This window comes from Astatotilapia calliptera, chromosome 1 (assembly GCF_964374335.1).
Source record: "Astatotilapia calliptera chromosome 1, fAstCal68.1, whole genome shotgun sequence".
Taxonomy (NCBI): domain Eukaryota; kingdom Metazoa; phylum Chordata; class Actinopteri; order Cichliformes; family Cichlidae; genus Astatotilapia; species Astatotilapia calliptera.
The window spans coordinates 32,960,307-32,984,250 of NC_137422.1; the positions used below are offsets into that span (position 1 = coordinate 32,960,307).

Consider the following 23,944-nt stretch of genomic DNA (forward strand, 5'->3'; position numbering starts at 1 on the left):
CCATGATTTCCTACCCAGCCCAAAAAAGCCTGGGCATGATAAAGTCTATAATGAAGCCAGCTAGCTGCATCTGAGTTGCTTTATATACACTTTAATTTAAATTAAAAAAAAATGTTTAGCATGAAAATTAATTTTAAAAATATCTATTTCTTCCCAAATTAATAGGCAAACATAAAATAAAAAGTATATATCATGCTATAACTTGCCATGTGCTTCAGCATCACTGCTGCAAATGAAGACCAAAAAACGCATTAGCCTCATTTATTCTTGTTAATGTAGTTTGACACATTTAAAAAAATAAATAAATAAAGATCTACTTATTCATGTGCCAAGTTAAAAACCCTTAGTGACTACATGGCTGAAATACCAACCGGAAAACTTGCAAATTCGCTCCAACACCACACAGCATCTGCAGAAAAATTCCTACACTGGCACAAAATACACAAGACTTGACATTTCACCCTTCAAAATGGGCTTTATTTTTAACATTTACAGGAACATCACTGACATAAATTTTCCACCTGTTACATATGTCTACACTGTACAGATGAAAGAGGAAAAAAAATAATCTCAATCCTAATCTCTGCTCTGAGACTTCTCTCATAGAGAACAAGGCTCCAATCAGTGATAAGCTCCAGCAGTGCAGAAAAAGTTTGCACAGGTGTCAGAATACCTGCAACAGTGGAAACGACCACAGACCAAAATGGAAGTTGTCAGGTGGGAGGTACTTTAAAATTTGTCCTTATACGGTCACCTAATAATCACAACCTAATCCATGATTATTAAGGTGTGATTAAGTGTGTGTGTGTGTATATGTATATATATATATATATATATATATATATATATATAAATAAAAAACAATCACTTTGTATTTAGATTGGTAAGCTTTTGGTTTTTGGGAATATAATGGAATCAAGGATCATCTTTTTATTTATTTTTTTCTTTACATACATTGATGCGTCAAGGTTACCAGCCTTGTGCCTCTTCATTTCCCATCATCTGTTAACTGTTCCATGTGTCACTATGAACATTCAGTAGTAGCTGCTGTTGACAAAAACTTACTTCATATAGAGTAAGAGGACAAGGAGTACCCAAAACGTACACTTTCATGAACCCTGTTTCTTTTTCTTAGAAAGGGAGAATAGTTTGTAATATGTTTAAAGTACAATAAATAATAATATTTTGATCACAACTGTTTTGTTATCTTGTGCCTGGATGGAAATATTGCAAGTTATACTTTCATTAAAGGCAGCGAGAGTCAATACCTGCTTCACCTAAATCATAGGATATCCAATGCGCCACGATGGGCAGAGAAAAGGTTTTGTAAACATAAAACATAATTTAGTTTTACTCATCAACACAATGAGTGACAGACTTAAAAACACTGCATATGAAATTCTTCACATCACACACACTTACCTTAAAGAAAACAGTCAGACTTTTCCAGTATTTCACCTCATTGACCCTATGAATGCATGGAGTGCTCCACCAATCAGCTTTACAACAGCAGCCATTGTACAAGTCCCCCTCCATGAATGTATCTGGCATCTACACTGCATTAGCAATGCAGACCATTCTTTACAACGAGAGCAGAGGAGCAAATTTGTATTCTGTAACACAAAACCGATGTCTCCCGACCGACAAATTAGCACTCACTGTGACTTCAAATGGGGAGGAAAATAAAATAAAAAAACAAAACCTAAATGTTTCCTGATAGGTTCGCTTGGGGATGATGTAAAAGGTGCAGCATTAGTTATGCAAGTATGCAGTAAAACGTGAGACTTTTACAATGGCTACATCTGTTTCTGCAAAACATACTGTAAAGACACTTACACAGTTTGATGGGAAATTATGCAAACCTGTTCACAAAGAGCAAAGAGTCTGGTTTTGATGCAGCTGCACAGTAGGTTGACATCTATACTGTTGATGTTACTACCAAGACTATGCTACTTAGGTATTTTACACAGAAGCGTACAGGTTGGATGAGGATTTGCACACTGCATTACTTCCTTAATGTGCGTTATGGAAAGCGCCCAACATTTTCAGTGATTAAGAATAGCAAGACTCCTCTTTTCTTAAGGTAAATGAGGTGAGCAAGGTCTTCCCACTAGTTCATTGTGTTTTTGTTGCACATGTTTTGTCAGTCACTACAACGCAACATGCCCTCCCGCCCATTATCTCTTTCCTCCCTCAACAGGGAGTGATTCCTCATAATGCCTACATTTGCTTCATCATCCACTACCAATGCTCAGCTGTGAGACACAGGGAAGCTACATAGGACTACATGAAGAACACAACACTTCAACTAATGCACAGTGCAAATAGGCTTCTCCCCCTTTCTTCCATCTCTCCAGCCTCCAGAACCAAACAGGCATTGAGGAGAGTAAGAGGGGAAAGGATTAATTCTGGACAGTGCCCCTACTGGCAGGCAGCTGTTCTTCTTTTAGTTTAATTTTTGGTCTTCCTGGAACTTTTCTGCCTTGGGGAGGTGGAGTGACTAAGGAGCAGGAGGGTAGGGTTCTTGGGAGAGGGTTCTACTTGTACAGGCTCATCGTCGGGCTCTGGTACATGCACATATAAGCATCACACAGGAGGCGTCGGGCCTGGCCCTGGATGCTTTTGGGATCAAGGGTGTGCAGCTCCTCTGGGGTCATTTTCAGGTAGGCTTCCACTTCCGGACAGGGAGAAACTTGCGGGATGTTGAAACCATTCTGCCCTCCTGAAAAATCGCAAGCGAGGTCATTAGAGACAGCAGAATGGACACAACAAAGCTAGGTCATGACTAAAATACCTCTTCAATTTTAATTAAATGCAATCACTATTAGTTGATTTTTTACAACGACGTCCTTAAAAAAAAAAAGGTGAAACTATAAAGCTGTTATCAAGTTACCAGTGAACAGTAGCACAATCTCATAAGAAAGCAACAAAAATGCTACATAGCAGCTTATGCACTAGAGGGTAATTAAATATTTCTTGGCATCTTAACAAACAATTGTTTGCTTATTTGTATAAATAGTTTTTAACTTATTGTGGGTCGTAGTTTTGACATTAAACAAAGAAGATGTTTTTTTTTTTGTTGTTTTTTTTAAATGGTAGTAACTTCAGTCAAAATTTACAAAAACGACATCAACAGGCCATCACACGCACCATCACGGTCGGCCATGCTGTCGAAGAAGAGCCAGGCTGAATCTGCGCTGCCATACTTGACGAAGGCCACGTAGTGACTGGTTTCGATGCACAGCACGGCGAACAGCTCCATCCTCTGGCGGGGAAAACTGCCCTGACGGCCTGTACTTTCTTGTAGCTCCTTGGGAATGGACAGTTTGCCGTGTCGATGGGCTTTTCTCCTCGGATGGAGGTGAACCTAAATCAGTACAAGCACATATGTCCCGCGTCATACACCATTTGTTACACTGGCCTTTTAGTGACAAACAAAAGATGTTAAACATGTTATTAGAAATATTCCACAGTTATTTAAGAAATATATAAAGGAGATTAGAGGAAACAAAAGTCTTCCAGGAATCCTACTGCCATACAAATTATTTGAAAAAATAAATAAATAAATACAAAGAGTTTGTTAAACTTAACACTGAACCACTAGGATTTCTTTGGATTTGGCGCCACCAAATGGCTGATTCTGGCATAGACTTTAAAACTTGTTTCTGGTTGAAGTAATGCTGCAACAACGCCTTGAGTTATTTACCTGTGTATTGCACTTTTCACAGAACTGTTTAATCTTGCCAGCAGTGATGTCCCCGTCCTCATAACAGTCTCGGCACTCGTAGAGAGCCAGGCCTCCGCAGATACGACATTCCCTTGGAGCTGGATAAGAAAACACAAACCTTTGGTATAGTGTGTTGGCAGTGATAAAGTTAAATTCTTCAAAAAATTGAAAGCAGACTGGAAAGCAAGAAAAATTGGTTCCTTTATCTCAGCTGAGCTGAAGTGACAACTGAGTGGAAATTCAATACCAAATGCCACATACAGCTTTGAATCACCACTGACCAGCACATTACAGACCTAGACTGGACATAAATATTAGCTACTCACTGTCTTCAAGAAGATCTGTGATGTCCAGTTCCAAGGAGGGGAAAATTTTGTTGAACATTTTGAAGTCTTTGCCAAAGCGGGGCATTTGGATAATTAGGCAGGAAGGAGCCTAACAGAGAAAGAGAACCCATAGGTGGTCGTCTATAAATGTCCAAGTCATAAAATAGGAACTGAGACTATCGTGCTACAGACGAATAAGAGGAAGTCTTTCCAACAACAGGAAAGAAAAAGAGGATATTAAATACATAATATACGGTATAAACTGTGTAATCGTTAATATCTGGAAATATATGTCTTATTTTAAAGGAAAGGTGCAACTTCTATAGCACATGCTGGAGTAAAACTGAAAAACGTTTCTGGTCAAGTAAATTAAACACTCCAAAAACATTTATAAATAAGTACATGCCAATGTAATATTTCAGTTACAACCTCTTAATTCAAACTCTTTTTTTCTTTGAATGTTTAAAAAAAAAAAAATTAATTAATTAGTATATAAAATGTTTTTAGACTTGCAAAAAAAAGTTTTCAAACAGTCAATGCACTATAATATCAAACTTTTGAAAATAATTCAAATAAACCTCTGCAAACTTTAGGTCGCTGTTGATGAAAGACCATTCCAGGAGCTGCTGGATGGTGGGAACTCCGACCTTGTCCTTCTTATCCATGAAGATCTGGTAAAAATAACAGTCTTGGACCTTTTGACCTGCTGACCTAGAAAACAACAGCAAAGTCTTTGTTCAATGATCTTCCTTCCTCAAGGGAAAAACTAATTGTGTACAGGTCTTGGAAGCTCTTCATGAACTGTGCGCTTTTTCCTAAAAAATGATACAGCAAAGAGCAATTTTTACTTACCGGTATACAAGCTGAAAAATACCAGTACCAATATTTGTAACAATTTATAAAAGAAGTAAAAATAGTCTCAGAATTTGTGAAATATGAGCGGGAGGTGAAAGATCAACATAAACAGAAAATTTTAACATGTTTTTAAAATCAGGCTGTTTGACATTTAACAGCTCAAAATTTAACATTTGTTTCACTATATCTGCATGTCTCTGACAGACTGTAAAATCAGATTAAAGATTGTCAGTAGCATTCATTCCAAGTTCGGCAACTTGTAATGACACAGCTTAACAATTCATGTACAGCAAAACAACAGTCATAAATGATGACATCCAACTCTTTAAGTCATATAGTCTGCTCATCGGAATTTCAAAGATTTGTAAATAAAACCGCAACATTAGCTTTCAGTCTGTCAAACAAAATTCCCACAGTCCAACCACTTTGCCCATGTTGTAACCCATAAAGGTTCCAGTGTCAAGAACTGTGGTATAAATTTACATATTACAGATTTAGACACATGGTTTAGTGCTGTTGTGACTATATTTCCACTGTCTGGTAATGCACTGATAATCAGGGGGAAGTTCTTTATGGCACATCATAACCCTAACCTTTAATATTATTTTTGTGTGAAAAGTACTGAATTTTTTTTATTACCATCCCTAACTAATTCTTTACGAAAAGCAAAGTAATAACATGTTTTAGCAATTAAAGACTGTTTAGATGGAGGGATGGTGCTTTCTGGATGTTTTTTGTTTAAGAAATGTCATTTAAATGACTTTGAGCATAGCATGGTTGTGGGTGCCAGACAGCCTGGTCATAGTATTTCAGAAACTATGGCTCTATTGGGATTTACCCACACAACAACGTCTAGAATTTACAGAGAATTCTTTGGAAAAAAAAAAGAAAATATTCAGTGAAAATCAGTTCTCTGGATAACAATACCTCACTGCCAGGTCTCTCTTGGAAATGAGATTTTTAATCTCAATGAGATTTTTTACCTGGTTAAATAAAGGACTAATAACTTATGTCAGAGGTCAGATGAAACTGCTTCAAGTAGGGATGCACCGATACCGATACTGGTATCGGGGCCGATACTGTAAAATGTGTGTGTACTCATACTCGTAAAAGTTAACCGATACCATGAACCGATACTAACTTATTTCATTAATCAGAGGGTGGCTTGTCATTTTTGTTGTAGTTTTTTAGATTGGCCACTAGGGGGACATCCCGCGCTAAACAGGCACAGGGTTAGACGAGTCAGACTGGCAGCACCAGATAAAAAAAGAGAAACTGGAGGCTGCTGTAGCTAGGCTAAACAAAATGTCAGTGTGGACCAAAACAGCCAACTTTAACTCAGGTTTTGGAAAAGCGATGAAAAATGTCAAGAGAAAATCCACGGGCAGTTAAAATAACAGAGGCTCATTTTATCGCTCTGGATGACCAGCCAATGCCAGTCGTGGAAAACATAGGATTCTTCTCAGCATACTCAAGCTGCGATATGAAATTCCCAGCCGCCCACACATCAGGGAGATAATGGTGCCAAAACTTTCTAAAGAGGTAAAGACAAGCAGTGTGTGCGCGATGTCAGTCCTTGGTTTAACGGCAAAGTGGACTGATGATCCAGATGGGGAGTTCGTTCGTCAATGCCAAATACTTTCGTTATTTTGTTTGTTTGTTTACAATATGGAAACTCTGCAACAATTGAAAAGTTTATTTTATTCTCAAACCTAATTTGTATTTATTTTATTCCAAACAGAAGTGTTTATTTATTATTCCGAAAGCTCGAGACAGTGCCGGTTTGAAAAAATTGGTATTGTTGCATCCCTAGCTTCAAGCTAATAGCAAGGACCCAGTAACTCAAATAACCACTTGTTTAAACCAGTGTATGCAGAAGAGCGTACCTTGGTAGCCTAGAGTTCTAGACAACACTAGAGGTAACACTTTTGTCACTAAGAATGGGAAACCAATGCTGCTATCCACAAAGGTTCATCAAAACTGGGTAATAGAATATTACTGATAAGTTTTGTTTTTTTTAAGTTTACAAGATTCACATGGATGTCTAGCTGACAAAAAATGCATGAAGATTGTTGATATCATGTCAAAACAAGTCAACATCTTGGAAGAATTTTTCAAAATGTATATAGTATATTAACCAAGTACTATCAAGGTGTATCTAATGAAGTGGCCAGTGAGCATACATTCTCTCCATGGCTTAATCAGTTTTCTTCTTGGTGTTTGAGACAGTCACTTTTGGAGTAGTAAAATATTTTAATTTTACAAAACCTATCAGTTTGGGTATTTTCTGTTGGTATTTGTTTTTTTTAATCTTGAAAAAAAAAAGTAAATTACATAAACCTGTATTTCCTTGGAATTTACAGATTTTCACATTTAGTTGTAAGTTACTTGGCCTTTACCTTAGCTTGAGCAACGGATCCACCCTCAGTATGTGATGGAAAAGGATATTGAGGAACTCCTCAGGATCTGCAATGCAAAATTAACTGAAATGAGTTTTGAGGCAATATTTCTGCACAAATGCCACCATAAACTGTTCAAACTATGAGTGTACGTATATATAGTATATTAATGATTTGGTATGTAAGTGTCTTCTTTTTTTATAGCATTTATTTTGAAATTTGTCACATAAAATCTACATCCTTAGCCAGACACAAAAGCAATACTAGTAGAATGGACACTCTTTCGAGGATGCCAATGTTCACATTTTGGACAGAGAGGACCGATGGTTTGAAAGAGGAGTGAAAGAAGCCATCTATGTCCACTGTGAGCGACCATCTTTGAACAGAGGCGGTGGTTTACGACACCAACTCTCTGCCATCTATAATCCAGTTTTGAGTTCTCTCCCCAGACGCCTTAACGCCCACTCACATCCTGGGCCATCTGACCTCAGGAATTCGCATGATAAGGTGGGGCCAGGTTTCACAATGAGCTCACCCAAAACCCTGGCTGATTGGGACCCACACCCATTTTTACACCTTGGCTCAGGCGATTAGAGGATCGTCAGGGGGGTCCTTTTGTCCCTCTGTGGGGGGGATACTCCCACTAGGTTTAAATCTGGGACTCCCCACCATTTGACCTTAGAACTGAAGAAGCTTCTCGGATGAGATTTGAAACGCCTTCAAACAATTTAAAGAAGTCCAGACACTTTTCTTTACAAGCTCCTTTGACTACTAGTAGAATACTAATAATTGAGACAACTTCCAATATCAATTTCCAAACCCATGATAATGAGCACAAGGTAAGTCAAAGGAGCTTGCAAAGAAAAGCGTCTGGACTTCTTTAAGTTGCTTGAAGACGAGAAGTTCTTCAGAACTGAAGAAGCTTCTCGGATGAGAGGTGAAACGTCTTCAAGCAACTTAAAGAAGTCCAGACGCTTTTCTTTGCAAGCTCCTTTGACTACGATGACCTGGATGACTGAGAACCTTCACAGACATGAGCACAAGGTAAAAAAAAAAAAAAAAGTCTCATACCTTTTTCTTCAGATGTAAATCCAGAAGCAGCTTCTACTTTCTCCAAGATCCTTCTTAGCTTCATAACTTTAGTGGCACAAACATATCCATGTCTAGAAAACAAAGTGGTCTAAATACTCCAATACAGTTTAGCAAATACAACTACAGTTTAGCTTTTCAGAAGCAGTTTGCTTCACATCTAAATTCAGGTTTTGATGGATGGAATAAAAACGTCTTCTTTTATTTAAATGTATGAGCTCTAATTTAAAATTGTTCAGCACTGTTCCAACACAGACTTACAATACTGCAAGAGTTAAATACATGGATCTGAGTATCTTTTAAGACTTACATGCGAAGAGGGTTGACTATCTCTGTACGCAGCAGCTCTTGAGTCTCTCTGTAATATTCTACGTCAGTCTTTGATCGTGGCCTCAGCAGAACCGTGTCCAGTACAGAACTGAAGGAAAACAAACTGCAAAGGACCACCAAAGGAATTAAAATGAATGTTGCCTGTTAGCTAATTGCCATACAATGGTTGTCTTTGTTTACTAAAAAAAACAGACCCAAAAGTATCACAGTTGGAAATATAACTAGCTTGATGGCTGTTTATCCGCAAACAAGAAGATATTTTCTGATAGTAAGATGTTCAGATGTTTCATTTAAATTTTAATCTAAACCTGGAATAAAAAGAAAAATAAAACAAAAAAACTGAAAAAATAATTCACTAAAAGCTACTGGTCAAATATCCATTTTCAACATTTGTATTAAATCATGGATACCTAGTTGTAAAACTTCATATGATGCACATAACACAATTTGTTCACTTACATTAGTGTCCATTTTGTTAATTAAGCATCACATGTGAATCTTGGACCTTCCTTACTGTCTACAGCCCTCAGACTGAATTTAATAACTACAACAATAGTTCAAGCACTATTACAGGAATTTCTACTATTCTGGATTGACTGCTTCACCTAAAATGACTGTTGACAGAAACTGCTATATAACCATCTCCCAGTCAGCTCACAGCTGGAGCTCATCCTGGTCAAAGCTTTAAAATAAAATAAAAAATCTATTAAGTTACTGCTTTAAGGCAAAGGCTGGTGAGGCTCTGTGCAGTCAATCGATAATTAAAGTGCACATAGGGCAATAAAACAAATTTCATATACTGTAGATAAAAAAGTATTTACCCTTACACCTAAAAAGTACTGACCAGAAGAGGGTTGAATCCAGGTAGCAGGAGTTGTAGTGACCCTGAATGCCTTTCTTCTTTCCCACCATGACATCCAGGCCATCATTTTCTGTGCGTGGAGGTGTGTTCTCATGTACCACCTCACTCAGGTAACCCCCAAATGCTGCAGAAAATACACATAGTACAAGTGTAAGCACAAATTTTGTGAGACCATTAGTTAAACTAATCATTTTAATTATTGATATACCTCCAAATGACTCACCAATGGAGTTGCAGCGCTCTATGGGATTGGAGGAATGGTGAAGAGACGGGAAACGGGAATCGGGCCGGCAGCACTTCAGCTTCACAAACAGGGCTTTTTTGGGGGGACAGGTGAAATAACGTGTGCCTTTGAATGTGCCATCAGTGCAACCAGGGCACTCTTCTTCCTGGAATTACAAGTTCATGTGATTAAATTGTTGCAAGGTCCTACAAACATGTACTCTAAAAAAGTAACATTTTCTTTAACTCCAAACGTCTGGGAACCAAGGACTGCCTGATCGTGTACTTCTTGACAATAATGTGGCTGTTCAGTATCTGATATACTGAATTTCATATACCTAGTCTATATAGAAGTCAGTTAGTATGTGTTAACCATATGCATACTGTCTGTCTACCAATATATTATTTACCAAGGCAGTGTTTGTTCAAATTGTTTGCAATGATAGCACAATATATTTACACTATGCGCAAAATGGCAATAATATGAGTTGAGCTCAGGTTCACGACAGACAGGAAATGCAATAATAATGGGGGAAGGGTAGGACAAAAACATCAACAAATTAATATACTGCATAATACTGGCAAGACAAGCAGTATCTCTAATTCCTGTCCCTAATTTTACATCTTTGTGTCGTCTCACCAGCTCCAGACCAGCCAGAGGCTCCAGTAGGCCAGGAGGCAGACCCACCCAACGGATGACACCACACAGAGGAGGGTTCTCTTTCACCTCTACCAGAGACCCCACCTCCAAACCTGGTTGTCCTCGAGGAGGTGTTGAAGGCCGTGGCGAGGGAGGAGCAGCAGAAGAAGGGGACTCTGATTGCTCTCCCATCACTGACTGAACAGAGAGTGACAGGGGTCCATGGCTCATGCTGTCAATAGGCCCAGGCTTACGATTGAGACTGAAGGGCAGCGAGTGAAATTTGTTGTCGCTGGACAATGAGCCAGAGGGTGGGGCCCTGGATGGTGGAGAGGACTGGTTGAAGTCAGGGGGTGTGTCAGTAAGTGACTTGGCGGGGTCCTCCCCAACTGCATGAGAGAAAACAAAACCCAAAAGTTAATATGTTTTTTAAAAATATATTCTGTAGGCTGTGTGTAGGGCAGAGACTGTAGAGCGGTCTTTAGGGAGGAAAACTATAAATGCTTGTTTTATTCCATTTTTACCACATGCAGCAGATGGTTTCAGATGGTGATGAATTACTACATGGTAAACACCATTTTTACAGCATCTTTGGGCATTTTCACACAAGTGACGCCAAAGCTATCACACATCAGTGATACATCAGTAGCACGTGGAAACAGTAGAGATCAACCATTAAGAGTCTTTTCATGACCGAACTGATTTTTACTGTTATTTACTGATCAAACTCTAAGAAATTTGTAGTAAAAATGCAGTAAATGGCATCTTTTTCTGAAAATGTAGGTTCAGGGAACTTTGAGACACATGAGTGCCAAAGTAGTGCCATCTATTCATTTATTTTGCTGACAATCTGTAAAAAGAAAATAATAGAAGTAATTCTCAAATATTGGACCCATTGATCAAGCTGAAGAAAACATGAAAATGAACAACAAAAGCTTAAATGGACCAGATATTTGTTATTTAAATGAGAAGGAAATACCAAAATAAGAGGCATCTGTGAAAGGGTATACTGTTGAGTAGATACTGGCAAGCAGAAATAATTATCTGTGTCTTTTAGACAATTGTAAAAAAACAATTGTCCATTGCTGAGCAATATTCTATATGGTGTGAAAATGCCCTCAGCTGTGGTATGAGGTTAAGTAATTGGATATCATTCAATCAATTTACTGGCAGAATCAAGTTACAGATTTTCCATATGTCACAGTGAGTCAGCTTTATTTGATAATATTGAAAAAAAAAATCAAGTTGTGAACAAATATTTCATGAAATGAAGTACACAAGGAAATACTGTACCATTAATTCAAACCATGTGTTTGTGAAATGGGACTTTTCAGATGAATTCCCTATGTTCAGGACAGTTCAGTCACTATGTAATATCTGATGCAAGCTGGAGATTCTGGTAAAGCCACCGCAATTTACATCTGCATTTCCACTGCTGTAAATATAATGTTTCATGCAAATCCTTGAACAGTGAATGACTTGAATGACTGAAAAGCTGAAAAGTGGAACTTTACACACCATCTTTTTACAGAAGTGGGAAGTTACTGAATTTATTCCCCACTACCCTTTACAATGTTCAATATACACAGCCCTGTTAGAGGACTTTGACATTTGTTTTCTTGAAATTCAATATGGAAAACTGAGTAATATAAAGAGCATAACATAATAGAAGGCCACTTAGGTTTTAGCCATTTTAGTTATAAAAATTTAGTTCAGTATTTATTATCTATGGATTTTATTGCTTTTGCCACCTAGGGTGCCCGCTGCACAACAACCTCAAACAATCTCTAATAACGTGACTTCATAAACCAATCTCACAGTTTCATTGCCCCTCTCTGAATGTTTTTAACAAATTGTTATCCTCTAAATTGTAACATTTGTTTCTCTGTAATAAACAGACACCATTGCACTGTGGTAACATAGCTTATCCAGAGAGAATAAACAACAAATACATGTTTATTCATTGTGCCTCTCTGAATTTTAAATGTACCAGTGATTAAAAAAAAGTGCGATATAACCAGTGCTGACTGAATTGTCATGACAGAATGCAACTTCAAGCTTGTCCATCTCCAAATGAACTCTTCCTGTACTGAAAGAACCACAGAAATGTGTAACCTTGTCTGCTGACTTTGATACAAATGAGAGCACCAGTGCATAAAAGGCCCAAAATATGCAGGGTAACCCTGAGGAAGATGAAAATGATTACACATTCACAGGATGAGTAAGCAGTTGTGAAAATGGCACATCAGCTATTTGTGACTGTCCTAATTTCAAACAGCATGTGAAATTACCTGAACTAAATGCATTACTGAAATAACCCAGAAGGTTTTCAAATATTATTTTGCCATGACACGGCAACATCACAAACAGCTATAGACAGCAAATTCTGCTTATGATTAGTCCAAATTTGCCATGATATTTAGGCACATTATCACCTTTTCCTGCATGTCTTTTAATCTTATTTATATTTTCTTTTACTTTGTGATTCTGTCACTGGATCCAAGGACAATAAATATTCTTAAAAAATTTATTCACAACTGCTAGTGATGATTGGTGATGAAACGAGCAGTGGAAGAAGAACAAAAACAATCAACTTGTTTTCCTACACCATGAGAAACACATAAACAAGACAACAATCTGACAAAAATTAGCCAAGTCTGACTCCACAAACCTAATATTTTACTAATGCTTTTGCTGGCAAATGTGCTGAACCACCATCAGTAGCAAAAAACAAAAATATCAGAAAGGTAAGGAGTCATTTGCAGCACAAAGCATCAATAAAAGCCTTTAGAAACACCAAATAGCTCATGCAGGTAGAATACCACAAAGAAACACTGAAATTGTGAACAGGGACAAGACTACTGGAAAAGTCCTTACAGCAAGCTACTGCAGCAAACTACTTGATAGTATTGCTCTGTATAAATAGTGTTTACTTAAATCTGGTTGCAATTACTTTTTGTTACCAGAACCTTGGGAAGGGGGGGAAACCTCACAGTTATCCTTCTTTTGCAAAATCAATCACATAACATTTTTTTTGCCCCAAAATTTATGACTCGGAACTCAAAGACACTTGAACAAATCCACTCTGGAACTGTTTTCCTTTCGTTTACATTTTTAGTTTTTCTTGGATAGCTGCAGATAACCAGGACAGAGCAGGGAAATTACATGCAGCACAGGCTCTGACCAGCAATACATTGGAGCAAATTGTGGCAACTGTTGTTTTGATTAGGCACCGTATGAATAAAATGCAATTGAATTAAATCAATAAATCAAATGAGTATCCAGTGCTCAAGGCTTACGGTACCTCGAGGTATTCATTTAGCAGCTTTGAAACGTCGTTCATCAAATTCTACAACATTCTCTTTATATTACCCGTACTTCACGGCATACATTTGATGGACCCGTTTATTTATGGCAACTCACAGTACCAGAGTGTGAATGTCTTTTACTATAGAGGGAATGTGGGAATGGAAACCCTTATTTTGCAACTGTAAATGTATTAAAGCTCTGCAGTACCTCAGATTAATATGTAGTTTGTAAACAGTAGCTTGCCTTTAAGATGGTGACATCCCATGAGTACTTTTTTTTTCCCCCTTTTACCTTCATCAATGTACCATGTGCTTTTGGATTTGGGCTGGGCTGGGGGATCAAGAGAGCTGCCATTTAAAGTATAGTAAAACTCAGACTTGCTTCTACTGCCACACTGATGACCTAATCCTGTAAATACAGCAAGTACATGAAAAGAGAAAGTACAGAGAGATAAGCATAATGTGCACGTGTGCACACTGTACCAGTATATGTGCTTTAACTTCTCTCACCATGTTTCAACACTGAACAAAGGAAACAGGCATCTACAACTCTAAGGAAAAGATCAATCATGAACGGCAACAAAAAGTTGAAGAGCAGGGTGAGAGGCACTGCATTCACATCAAGTCAACTTAAGCAATCTGTATTATTTTCTTTTATGTGGGACTTCCCGACAAAACAAAGGTATCATCCCTGATTTTACTCATCTAAAAATATTATAAGCTTCAACAATTATTATCTGCAACAAATAAAAGACAGCCATAACTGGCTTATATAGTGTATGAAAAGTGGAAATGTGTAGGATATTTTTGGCTTTACAACCTGGCAAATTTGATGGAATGCCCCTTTAAAGTAAACCCACTGTGATATTCCCATAGAATAAAAGTAAAACCTCATCCATTGGCTTGTGAACTCCTGTTTAAGATGAGCATTGTTAGGATTTTGGGGTTTTGAAACCAGATGTCATGAGCAATGACATCTGGTCTATCTAAGATCTTTTCTGACATATTTACACTATGGATGTTCCTCAAAAGACTTTGTGTCTAGAAGACTAAAATCCTTCAACATTTAAGACTGAGACTTTCTTTGCATCAAAATACTGTAGAGCAGCTCTGGTAAACACACCTGTCATCTGTTTACTTTCTTCCTTACTCATTTAAAGCTTTCATTTACAGACAGAGCAAGTCCTACAAAGACAGCGTGTTAATGATCAAAAAGCTGTTAAGACCACAGTCACCAAGAACAGCATTTATAACACACTAAACCATAATGGATTGAAATCTTGAAACGCCTTCAAGGTCCTAATGCTCAAGAGGGCATATCTACAAGCCTGTATGGCTTTCTAAATGTGATCTAAATGATTCAGAACAAAGTGCCATGGTCAGATGAAACCAAAATTGAGCCCTTTTTGATTGGAGGAATAGTAAGACCCACAGAACAACATCCCCACAGTCAAGCGCAGGGTTAGAAACATTATATTTTGGGACTGTTTTGACAGAACAGTGAGTACAGGACAACTTCACAGTATTGAGGGGCCATGTTTTGTAAAATCTAGGACGAGAATCTCCTTCCCAAAAAAAGAACACTGAAGATGGGTTGTTGATGGATCTTCTAGAATGACAATCACCAAATTATACTGTATTCTAAAGAAGAAGCACATTAAAGTCATTGAGTTTTCTAGTCAGTTTCCAGGCCTTAGTCCCAATAGAAAAACTGTGGAGGAAGCTGAAGCTTTGAGTTGCCAAGCAGCACCCTAGAAACCTAAGGTATTTAGAGAGTTTCTGTAAAGAGGAGTGAGCCAAAATCCCTCCTAAGATGTATACAAACCTAGTGGCCAACTACACTAAACAACTTACTGCTGTCCTTGCCAGGAATGGTTTCTCTATCAAGTATGGTCATGTTTGCTTGGCAATTAAATACTAAAATGAAACCCCCAAACAATTTGAAACCGTTCAATTCTTTGTAAGTAAGGAAACTTAAAAATTCAGCATGGGATGAAATAATTATTTCCACCACTGTTTCCCTAATTTCTTTATTGTGTTACTACAGTTAAGCTCAGGGTTTCAACTACTTTAAACATTAATTTTAAGGCAGCATTTTCAATTCTTATGAGCGCTATTGACCACTAATATGGTCATCTCAGGCAAAAAGTGCTGGCTATGAGCAAGTCACTCCCACCTGTTGTTCAAAACTTCTCTTTGGAAAAGACAGCCAGTCAAAAGAACGACAGATTAAAGGGAGGAGAAGCTAAAAGCATTTTTTCAGTGGATGAACAGAAGAGTTGCATGATGACTCAGATAAGATTTTAAAAAAGGATTATTTCACATTTACATTTTAGACCAGACAGCTACTCTAAGAGAGTCCAAGAATAAAAATACAAAGCTGGAAATAACCATAAGTCCTCTTTAAGATTTATCAGCACATCAAGCTGTGGTTATGCATGTAGGTAGCTGTGCATCATAACTTAGTGCACTACCTTTGCTCTTTGGTTTGCTTTGGCTAGAGGACGACTTGTCACTGGCCGGGCCTCTGGGGGCAAAACTGTGCTTTTGGAGCCTTTGGTCCTGCATGGAATATTCTGTGAATTCCAAAAATACATCCATATTAGAGGAAATTCACATTAATGACCAGTGCAATTTGTTAACTGCATAAACAGTTAACTAGAGCATCTAACTGCTGCTTAAGGCATTCTAATTAGCTGCAAGTTATCTTGCCCCTCACTTGTCCCGCAAGCTGTAAGTAACATTTTCACTGTCAAGTATCAAAACAAGAGGAATTGGGAACCAATAAATAACACGTTTGGTTTAGGGAGACAATTTAAAGTAGTTCTACTTTGAGATAACACATATCTCCATGGTCAGATACTGCTAAATGAATGGTTTTAAAGAAAGGTGGCAAATTTGCAAATTCTTCAATGTCAATTAGTCTTGAATAGTCACCTGACTATTCAAACTTGAATACAACTTTGAACAGTCAGACAGCAGCACAGATAAGCAAATCAATATTCCACTGTGGGGAACAAAGAGCCAGAGTATCTCACTTGACTTTCAAAAACAAGTGAGCCATCAACACAAAAGGCTCTCTGTTCCCGCTGCAAGCAAAACACAAACTCAGAATGCTAGGAAGCAGCTTAGTGCTGGTCCAAGTGAGGCACAGCTGAATGTTATCAGGAAAAGAAATGCTAATGCTAGACAGTACAAACACAGTAAAAACCAGGAACAAATACTACATAACTCACCTGGCATTACGTCACAGATGGGGACAAGTCGAGTGTGTTCCAAACTGGCAAAATTACACAGCAGCTTTCCATCAAACACACCATCCCAGTCCCCGATAGGATTGTCCTGAAAGAGTTGGAGACATGACAACCTTGTAACCCTCTTAGATGCTCCTCAGCACTGGAACACTGATTAAAGTGGTGCCACACGTGGTACTTCTCCTCGTATTTTTTTGATGTTCAGCAAGGTCTGCTATATCCCACTCTATCTAAAGATTTTGTTTAAACTCGATCCTCTGTGTTATGATAAACCATAAACCATGCTCATCTCATCTTTTTCCACATTAACCATATCTTCCACCTTAGGTCCTCCTCCACCTGAAAGCTCCACTGTCTCTGCAAGTACAACCACGGTATTCTTCTTCTTCTCTAGTTTGGAATCCAGTAATATGCTTCAGAGGGATAGCCTAAGATAAGCTTGAAGCCAGTGCCACTAGCTAGAGAAGGCAGGGCGAGGCTGGACGCAGAGTGAGGCAGAGCAGTGGGCTCTCCTCAGCTGCCTGCTGGCCCTTTGCCATGCTGTTGGGTCATACAGCACTAAGTCTTTACCTCACTCCCCGCGTGACTGTCTTGCCTTTGTGTGGGAGGCTCAGATGCACCGAGTGGGCTGCTGCTGCTGCAGCTGCTGGTGGTGCTGATAACGATCAGCAGTCAAATGCCTTAGTTATGTATTTCAATCTCTCTATCACTACAATACCACTCCCGCCTGACAACAGTAGTCATAGATACCAGCTACTACAATCCAAGGCAACAAGACGCGTTCCTACGCAGTAACTGTCAGAGAAAAGAAAATAATAAACACAGGCAAGTTGTACAGCAAACATGAGTTAACTGTGATAATTACATGGAATTGCATGCAAATTCCACATGAAATTGTTTATGGATAAAAATGATGACAAATGGTAGAACATTTAAAACATTTAAAAAACATAAAGCATGAAAACTGCAGCAGAGTAGGACATTTTTTTCCTTTTCTTTTTTTATATTTTCACACCAAGTCCTAAAGTAAGAATTCCATCATGAGAGAGGATGTCTAAACTGGTAATTTTATCTGAGCCAGCAGTTTAAATCACTCAGTTTTACAGACTTCTTACTGACAGAGACTTTACCCATAGTCTGTATCAAAATAGCAATACTGACACATTTCTTTATAATAGTTGACTGAATGTGTAAAAAAAAACAAAAAAACAATGAGACACTTGAAACTGCACTGATTTTTCTTAAGACAAATTTGGAGGTATTTTAATTGGCTATTATTCAGTGGTTTACTGCAACATCCACTTGAGACTGAATTGAAATGTGTTTGACATAGCTGGCAGACGTAGTGCAACCACAGATAATAGATGGTCTGAATGTCAGCAAACATGAATGAACTGTATTCAAAGGAAATACACTATATTTTGAAATCATCATTTTCTTTCTTCTTCTAAAGCTCAAAGACAAAATATATATATATTTGTTTTTTTACTAAAATTGCTCAGTCTGTAGAAAAGGTTGTACAATAGCACATACGCATACTATACAACACATATTATTAGGCACTAAGGCATCTCAACTTACTATTACCTGACTGATAACAGTGGGCTTCCAGATTTAGCGTTATTATTTACTTCTTAAAAGAAAAAGAGAATGTTTTTCTGTATGATCTTAGAATATTATGTTGAATGTTTAGCATTTTCCCCAGACTGGAAGGTGAACAAACTGATCCTTTATTCTAACCAGCAGTTCAGAGCACTAAAAAATTTTATTGCTTGTTTCTGCATCTGTCCAGGTGTACATTTATGAATAGATTAACCCATTTAAAGGGAACCATTCTTACCATGTCAACTCCTACATAGTACCCCAAGCTCTCATTGCCGGGTAGCAGGTCACAAAAAATGATGGTGCCTCTCTCTGGTCCCTCCCTGGTCTGCACCAGGACCCTTGAGTTGATCTCCAGTGGAGGAAAGTCTTGATCCTCTTCCACCAGACCGATATTGTCTACCTCCAGCTCACCCAAAGGTTCGTCATCATCATCCTCCCACAGTTCAAGCTTGTCCAAGGCTACAAACACACCACATTCATCCTCACAGCGGAAAAGCTGGCGACCCTGGTAGGTACCTTCCGTGAAGCCTTGACCCCGACCTTCCTCCTGGGATGGGAAAATAGAGGAAAGACAATGAGTCAAATTTAGAGAGCAAGTCAAAACAGGAGCAACAGAGATGAGCAACTTATTCTTCTAATTAGGAGGCCAGTTTGCAAAACGGCTTTCTCAGCGTTCTTGAATAAAGGTGAGTCAACATCCTAGAGCTGTGAGAGCATCTGATCGATTACTGCAGCAGGAATATGACTTGACTTACTGTGATGATAAATGCAAACATTTCTAGTACAGACACTGGATGATATAAGATATTGTGCATCTTTATCCACAGGCAGGTTCTTTGGATAGAAAAACTGCTGAATCACCATTACTGCTGGCAAAGCGAACATACTGAACTCTATGTAGTTAGGAGTATAAATCAGAAGTTTATCATAAGCTTATATGCTAACTGAGGCAGCTATACTGAGGCGCAGTTTGAATGCTTTAGCTCCATCAGCCCACTCAAGAAGACAGCAGCTGGACTTTGAAGAATACAAACAACATTGTGCTGCAATAAACAAGCCTTTGTACTGTATTTAATTATTGTACTGCATGTACAGTCCAGAATGAATAGCCTAGTTCAAAAACTCAGATTTTGTGATGAGATTAAAAGGAACAGAATTAAAATGTTGACCTTATCTTCTTACAATCGAACCAGTTTAAACACTGCATCTCTGTTTTAGCCTTGTGTAAACGGTAAACAGTTATAGCCACTTCCTTTAGAAGTTTAAGTACTAGCTAATAACTTCACATCTGTTAAATAAAACCTGAAATATCTGAAAATAAAACAAGCAATATACATTATTTAATCCCACATTTTTACTCAAAGCCATTAGATGCATGATTCACAAGATTGAAGCTTTACAGTTTGTTTTTTCAGTGTTATATTTACACAAACTGTCATTATCACACTGCTTTTTAAACCAAGTGAATTGAAACAGAAGTTGTCAATGTGTGGCATCATCGCTGTAAAAGCAATACAAATGTGAATATTTTGCTTTTCATTCAGCTTCTGCAGCACTGCTGTGTACCCTCAACAGTCATCAATACAGTTTAAAAAGTCTACAAAAAAGCTTTTTTATTGTTAGCTATGCTATTTTTGTTATACATTATTTCCAAAAATAGCAACAGTTCAAGAATTCAACAGTGCTTTTGTGTAAGGAGAAGATCCGGGGATCTTTTTCCCTCCCAGTACCATATAAATGACACTGACATACTTAGACTGACAACCTACATTCTTATCTATACTCAGTTTGTAACACAACTAAAAAAAAATTCTTGAGCACTTTCACTAATCAGTGCCATGAGATGTAAGCGGAAATAGTGGTGCTTCTGTAACTTATTAAGTAAGTTATTTGAAGAATAAGTGTTTTATTTGCTGGAATCATTTGCAACAGTTTCCAGTTAGCCATCATGTCAAAAAAAAGTTGCATGAGTCAAGCAAAAATCACCTGGTTTCAAACAGCACTCAAGAAACAGTTCCTGTTTTTTGTTATTCCTATTTAGTTTTCAGTCGTTTACACAGACATAGACATAATAACTGGTTTTCAAGATTTTTTAAGGTCATGCTAAAAAGTAATACATTGGTTTTAGTGATTATTTTACTTTTGCAAGCATTTGTCTCATATTAATTAGATACATGAATGAAGCTGAAATAAAACCTTTTTTAAGCCTGAAATGTTCTCATTTAAATTGTTACTTTTTTTTTTTTACATTTAAACAATTTTGTCAGTCCTTTAAATTTTATTTAAACTATAGTGGTCATCTCATTTTTCATGAACAGATCAAAAATCAAATTAAGAATCTACATGGATACCATGTTTTTGCAAAAATGAGAATAAAACTGAAAGAGATCTCACCAGAAGTTCCACTCCAAACCAGATTCCAGAAAGAGCTCTATCAGGAAGCAGTGAGCCTTTGAAGCGGACCACACCAGGCAGAGGTTCATCCCCTGAGCGCAGCTGGACACGCACCTTGGAACCACAGTCAATATCACGGACACGCTCTAGCCGTGACTTGTTACAGAGTAGCGCATACCGTTCCTCACAGTTAGTAATGGGGAAGAGCAATTCAGCCAACTTCTCATCCAGCTCCAAGACGTCCCGCTCATCCAGGCTCAAAACCACGTTGGTTTGGTCCAGAATACGGAGACTTTTCTTCCCCTTGCATGGGGGCAGCGTTCTTCCTAGGCTGTTGCGCTCCTGACAGGCCTGGCCAAGACTGCCACGGGGAATCCTCAGGGTCTTCTGGGGAGGCTTCTCCACTGTACACTCCTTTACAACCATGTAGAAACGCCAGTCCTCCCTGAAGCCCCCACTGGGCTTCTCCTGGCTCCACAGGGCAGAGCTCATGTCTGCATGCTAGGCAGAAGCTCCAATGTCAAGGCAACCTTGACCTGTGGTCTAAGAAGAAACGAGAAAAATTAGGAAAAACCCCCCCACAAAACCCCCGCCCAGAACACTTAAGGTTTGACCTAATAAGTGAAAGTGATGAGCTTACATTTCTGCAATGTAAATTAATGTGGTTAGACAGCTGCGGTTATGTGCTTTAATACCACAATAAGTTAAACATTAATATAATTCATAACATTAACAATATTTCTAATCTAGAAATTTTCCAAAGCACAAATCAGAACTCAACTAACAAGAACAACTGCTCATTCTGTCTAAAAGTACAATTGAGCAAAAAACAAACAAACAAAAAACACACATTGGAACAGTTTCATTAATTAGATGCAAAAAGATGTGTGATGAGCCATACTGAAATTAACTCTGGTAAAACGGTCTTAACTGCACTGAGAGTTCAGAAAATCTGTGATCCAGTTCGCTTGTTTTGGTTTCTTCTGAGAGATTGTTGTGCTCTCATCTACATTCAGTAGACCAGTGATTTCTATTTAAAAATCAGCACTTTGTGTAAAATTACTACTTATTTCAAATTTCTAAAAATAGAGAGTGAGCAAACAGTTGACTTATTCTGACACTCTGGGTAAGACAGATACTAGTCGGGTGGATTTCCCCTGATCACACCTCAGATATGATTTTTCAACCACCCGACAGAGTCAAGAGCACACAATACTTCTACATCCGTCAATTGTTTCAAGCATGACAGCAGCTACTGAACTGCGACATTTACTCCGTCAATACGCTGTTGTTTTTAAGAGCCTGAGTAACGTTAGACCATTTTTACAAGATTTTGTAAGGCTAACGCCATACATGGCTAAAACCCAACACAGATTGAAAATGAAAGTAATTTCAAACTGACACGCGCTGACCTGCTGTGACATTGAGTTAACGGGGTCTTTCAGATGACACCTACAAAGCGATACTATGACTTGCTTTAATCATCATTTTCCTTTGACAACATCAGCAGCGTGTCGCCGGGCAGAAGCTGTCAGTCAAAGGCCCTTTAAGAGAGGAAAGTGGCTAGCGTACAGTGAGCTAAAATGCACCAGACAGTCATTTACGTCCAGTGCCAACAACACGGACACCTTACCTTTGATATGCGTGAATTCGGTTAGTGGCTACAAATGGCTGTCATTTCGAAGTCCATTCCAGTTAGACAAATGCTTCTGAAAACAGGTTAGACTGCTCCCGTAATAACCTCTGATTAGCTAAATGGACAGCTAATGCTACTATCCTAACCAGCTAAGTATCACGCTAAAGTTAGCCTAGCGAGCCGGTCAACAGCAAGAAGGCTGGCAGAAGACTGCCACCTTCCTAAGTGTACTAAAAACATTTAAATACACCTATTCTCCACGAGAAATGTGTGAAATAATACAGTGTATCGCTACATCTATGAGATATATTATTTACAGGAGACGACCACACTAAACTTAATGTATGACGTCCTCGTGTTCGCTGACAGACATTGGTTAGTCGTTTCTTTCTAAAACGCTGATTCGCTGTTTGTTTTGTCAATAACCAAGTCCCACTTTCTGGGGTTTTCCCACGGACGGCAGAAAGTGTAGTTAGGTTGGAGTGTGGCTTCCAAGGCAGATGATGCTCATCAGCTGCAGGCAGTTCAGAAATATTTATTTAAATAGAAGCAATTTTACACTATAATTATGAAATTAAAAAATTGGTATAAAATTAAATATGGCCTAAGAGTAAGAAGATTGACATTATTAATAGTATCATGTACTTAAGTATAAAATTGCTGGAGATCTGTCTGTGAAGGTTCTCAGTCTCAAGTGTTGGAGATCATTTGTAATTTTCTCAGTATAACCAAACAGGTTCGTTATATGTTCCAAGTTTTAAAGTGTCAAAGACAATACAGCCTCTCCATTGTGGTCCTGTGAGATTTCTTCTTCTTCTTTGGGCTGCTCCCTTTAGGGGTTCTCACAGTGGATCATCTGGCTCCATCTTACCTTATCCCTTGCATCTTGCTCTGTCACACCAACTCTTTGCATGTCCTCCTTCTATGAATCTTCTCCTTAGTCTTCTTTTTTTTTTTATTCCTGCTTGACAGCTCCATCTTTGACATTTTTTGTTCATGTTCATTATCTAAACTGGTCAACCCTGTGCTGTCCCTCTGATCTACTAATTTCTAATCTTGTCCATTCTGTTCTCCCCCAATGAAAATCTTAACATCTTCAGCTCTGCCCTATGCCTTTTTTGTCATTGCCACCATCTGCAAACCATACATAATAGCAGGTCTCACTATCACTTCGTAAATCATCCCTTTCATTCTTGCTACTATTGTTCACACCAACTCTCACCTCGACCCACTCCCGCCTGCATACGCTTTTTTCTCCATTTCTCTTGTGCACTGTGCATTTCTTTGAATGGTGGAC

General features: G+C 38.3%; 1 protein-coding gene across 3 annotated transcripts; it reads right to left on the bottom strand.

The window, feature by feature from the left end:
• Window positions 1-455: 455 nt before the first annotated feature.
• On the bottom strand, window positions 456-22,997 carry cyld (cylindromatosis (turban tumor syndrome)). 3 transcript variants are annotated; one of them, XM_026173811.2, is made up of 17 exons: window positions 22,645-22,997; window positions 21,012-21,554; window positions 18,853-19,164; window positions 16,995-17,100; window positions 16,233-16,334; window positions 14,051-14,167; window positions 10,451-10,839; window positions 9,812-9,977; window positions 9,571-9,712; window positions 8,707-8,829; window positions 8,379-8,470; window positions 7,308-7,374; window positions 4,632-4,764; window positions 4,054-4,162; window positions 3,707-3,825; window positions 3,151-3,367; window positions 456-2,722 (listed from the first exon to the last, which is right to left on the bottom strand). In XM_026173811.2, the coding sequence occupies exons 2-17, from the start codon at window positions 21,501-21,503 to the stop codon at window positions 2,538-2,540; spliced, it is 2,871 nt and encodes a 956-aa protein (XP_026029596.1). In that variant the 5' UTR covers window positions 21,504-21,554; window positions 22,645-22,997; the 3' UTR covers window positions 456-2,537. The 3 variants fall into 3 exon arrangements, with proteins under 3 accessions (XP_026029596.1, XP_026029604.1, XP_026029614.1); XM_026173819.2 differs by lacking the exon at window positions 14,051-14,167; XM_026173829.2 differs by lacking the exons at window positions 14,051-14,167; window positions 16,233-16,334.
• Between the last annotated feature and the right edge of the window lie 947 nt (window positions 22,998-23,944).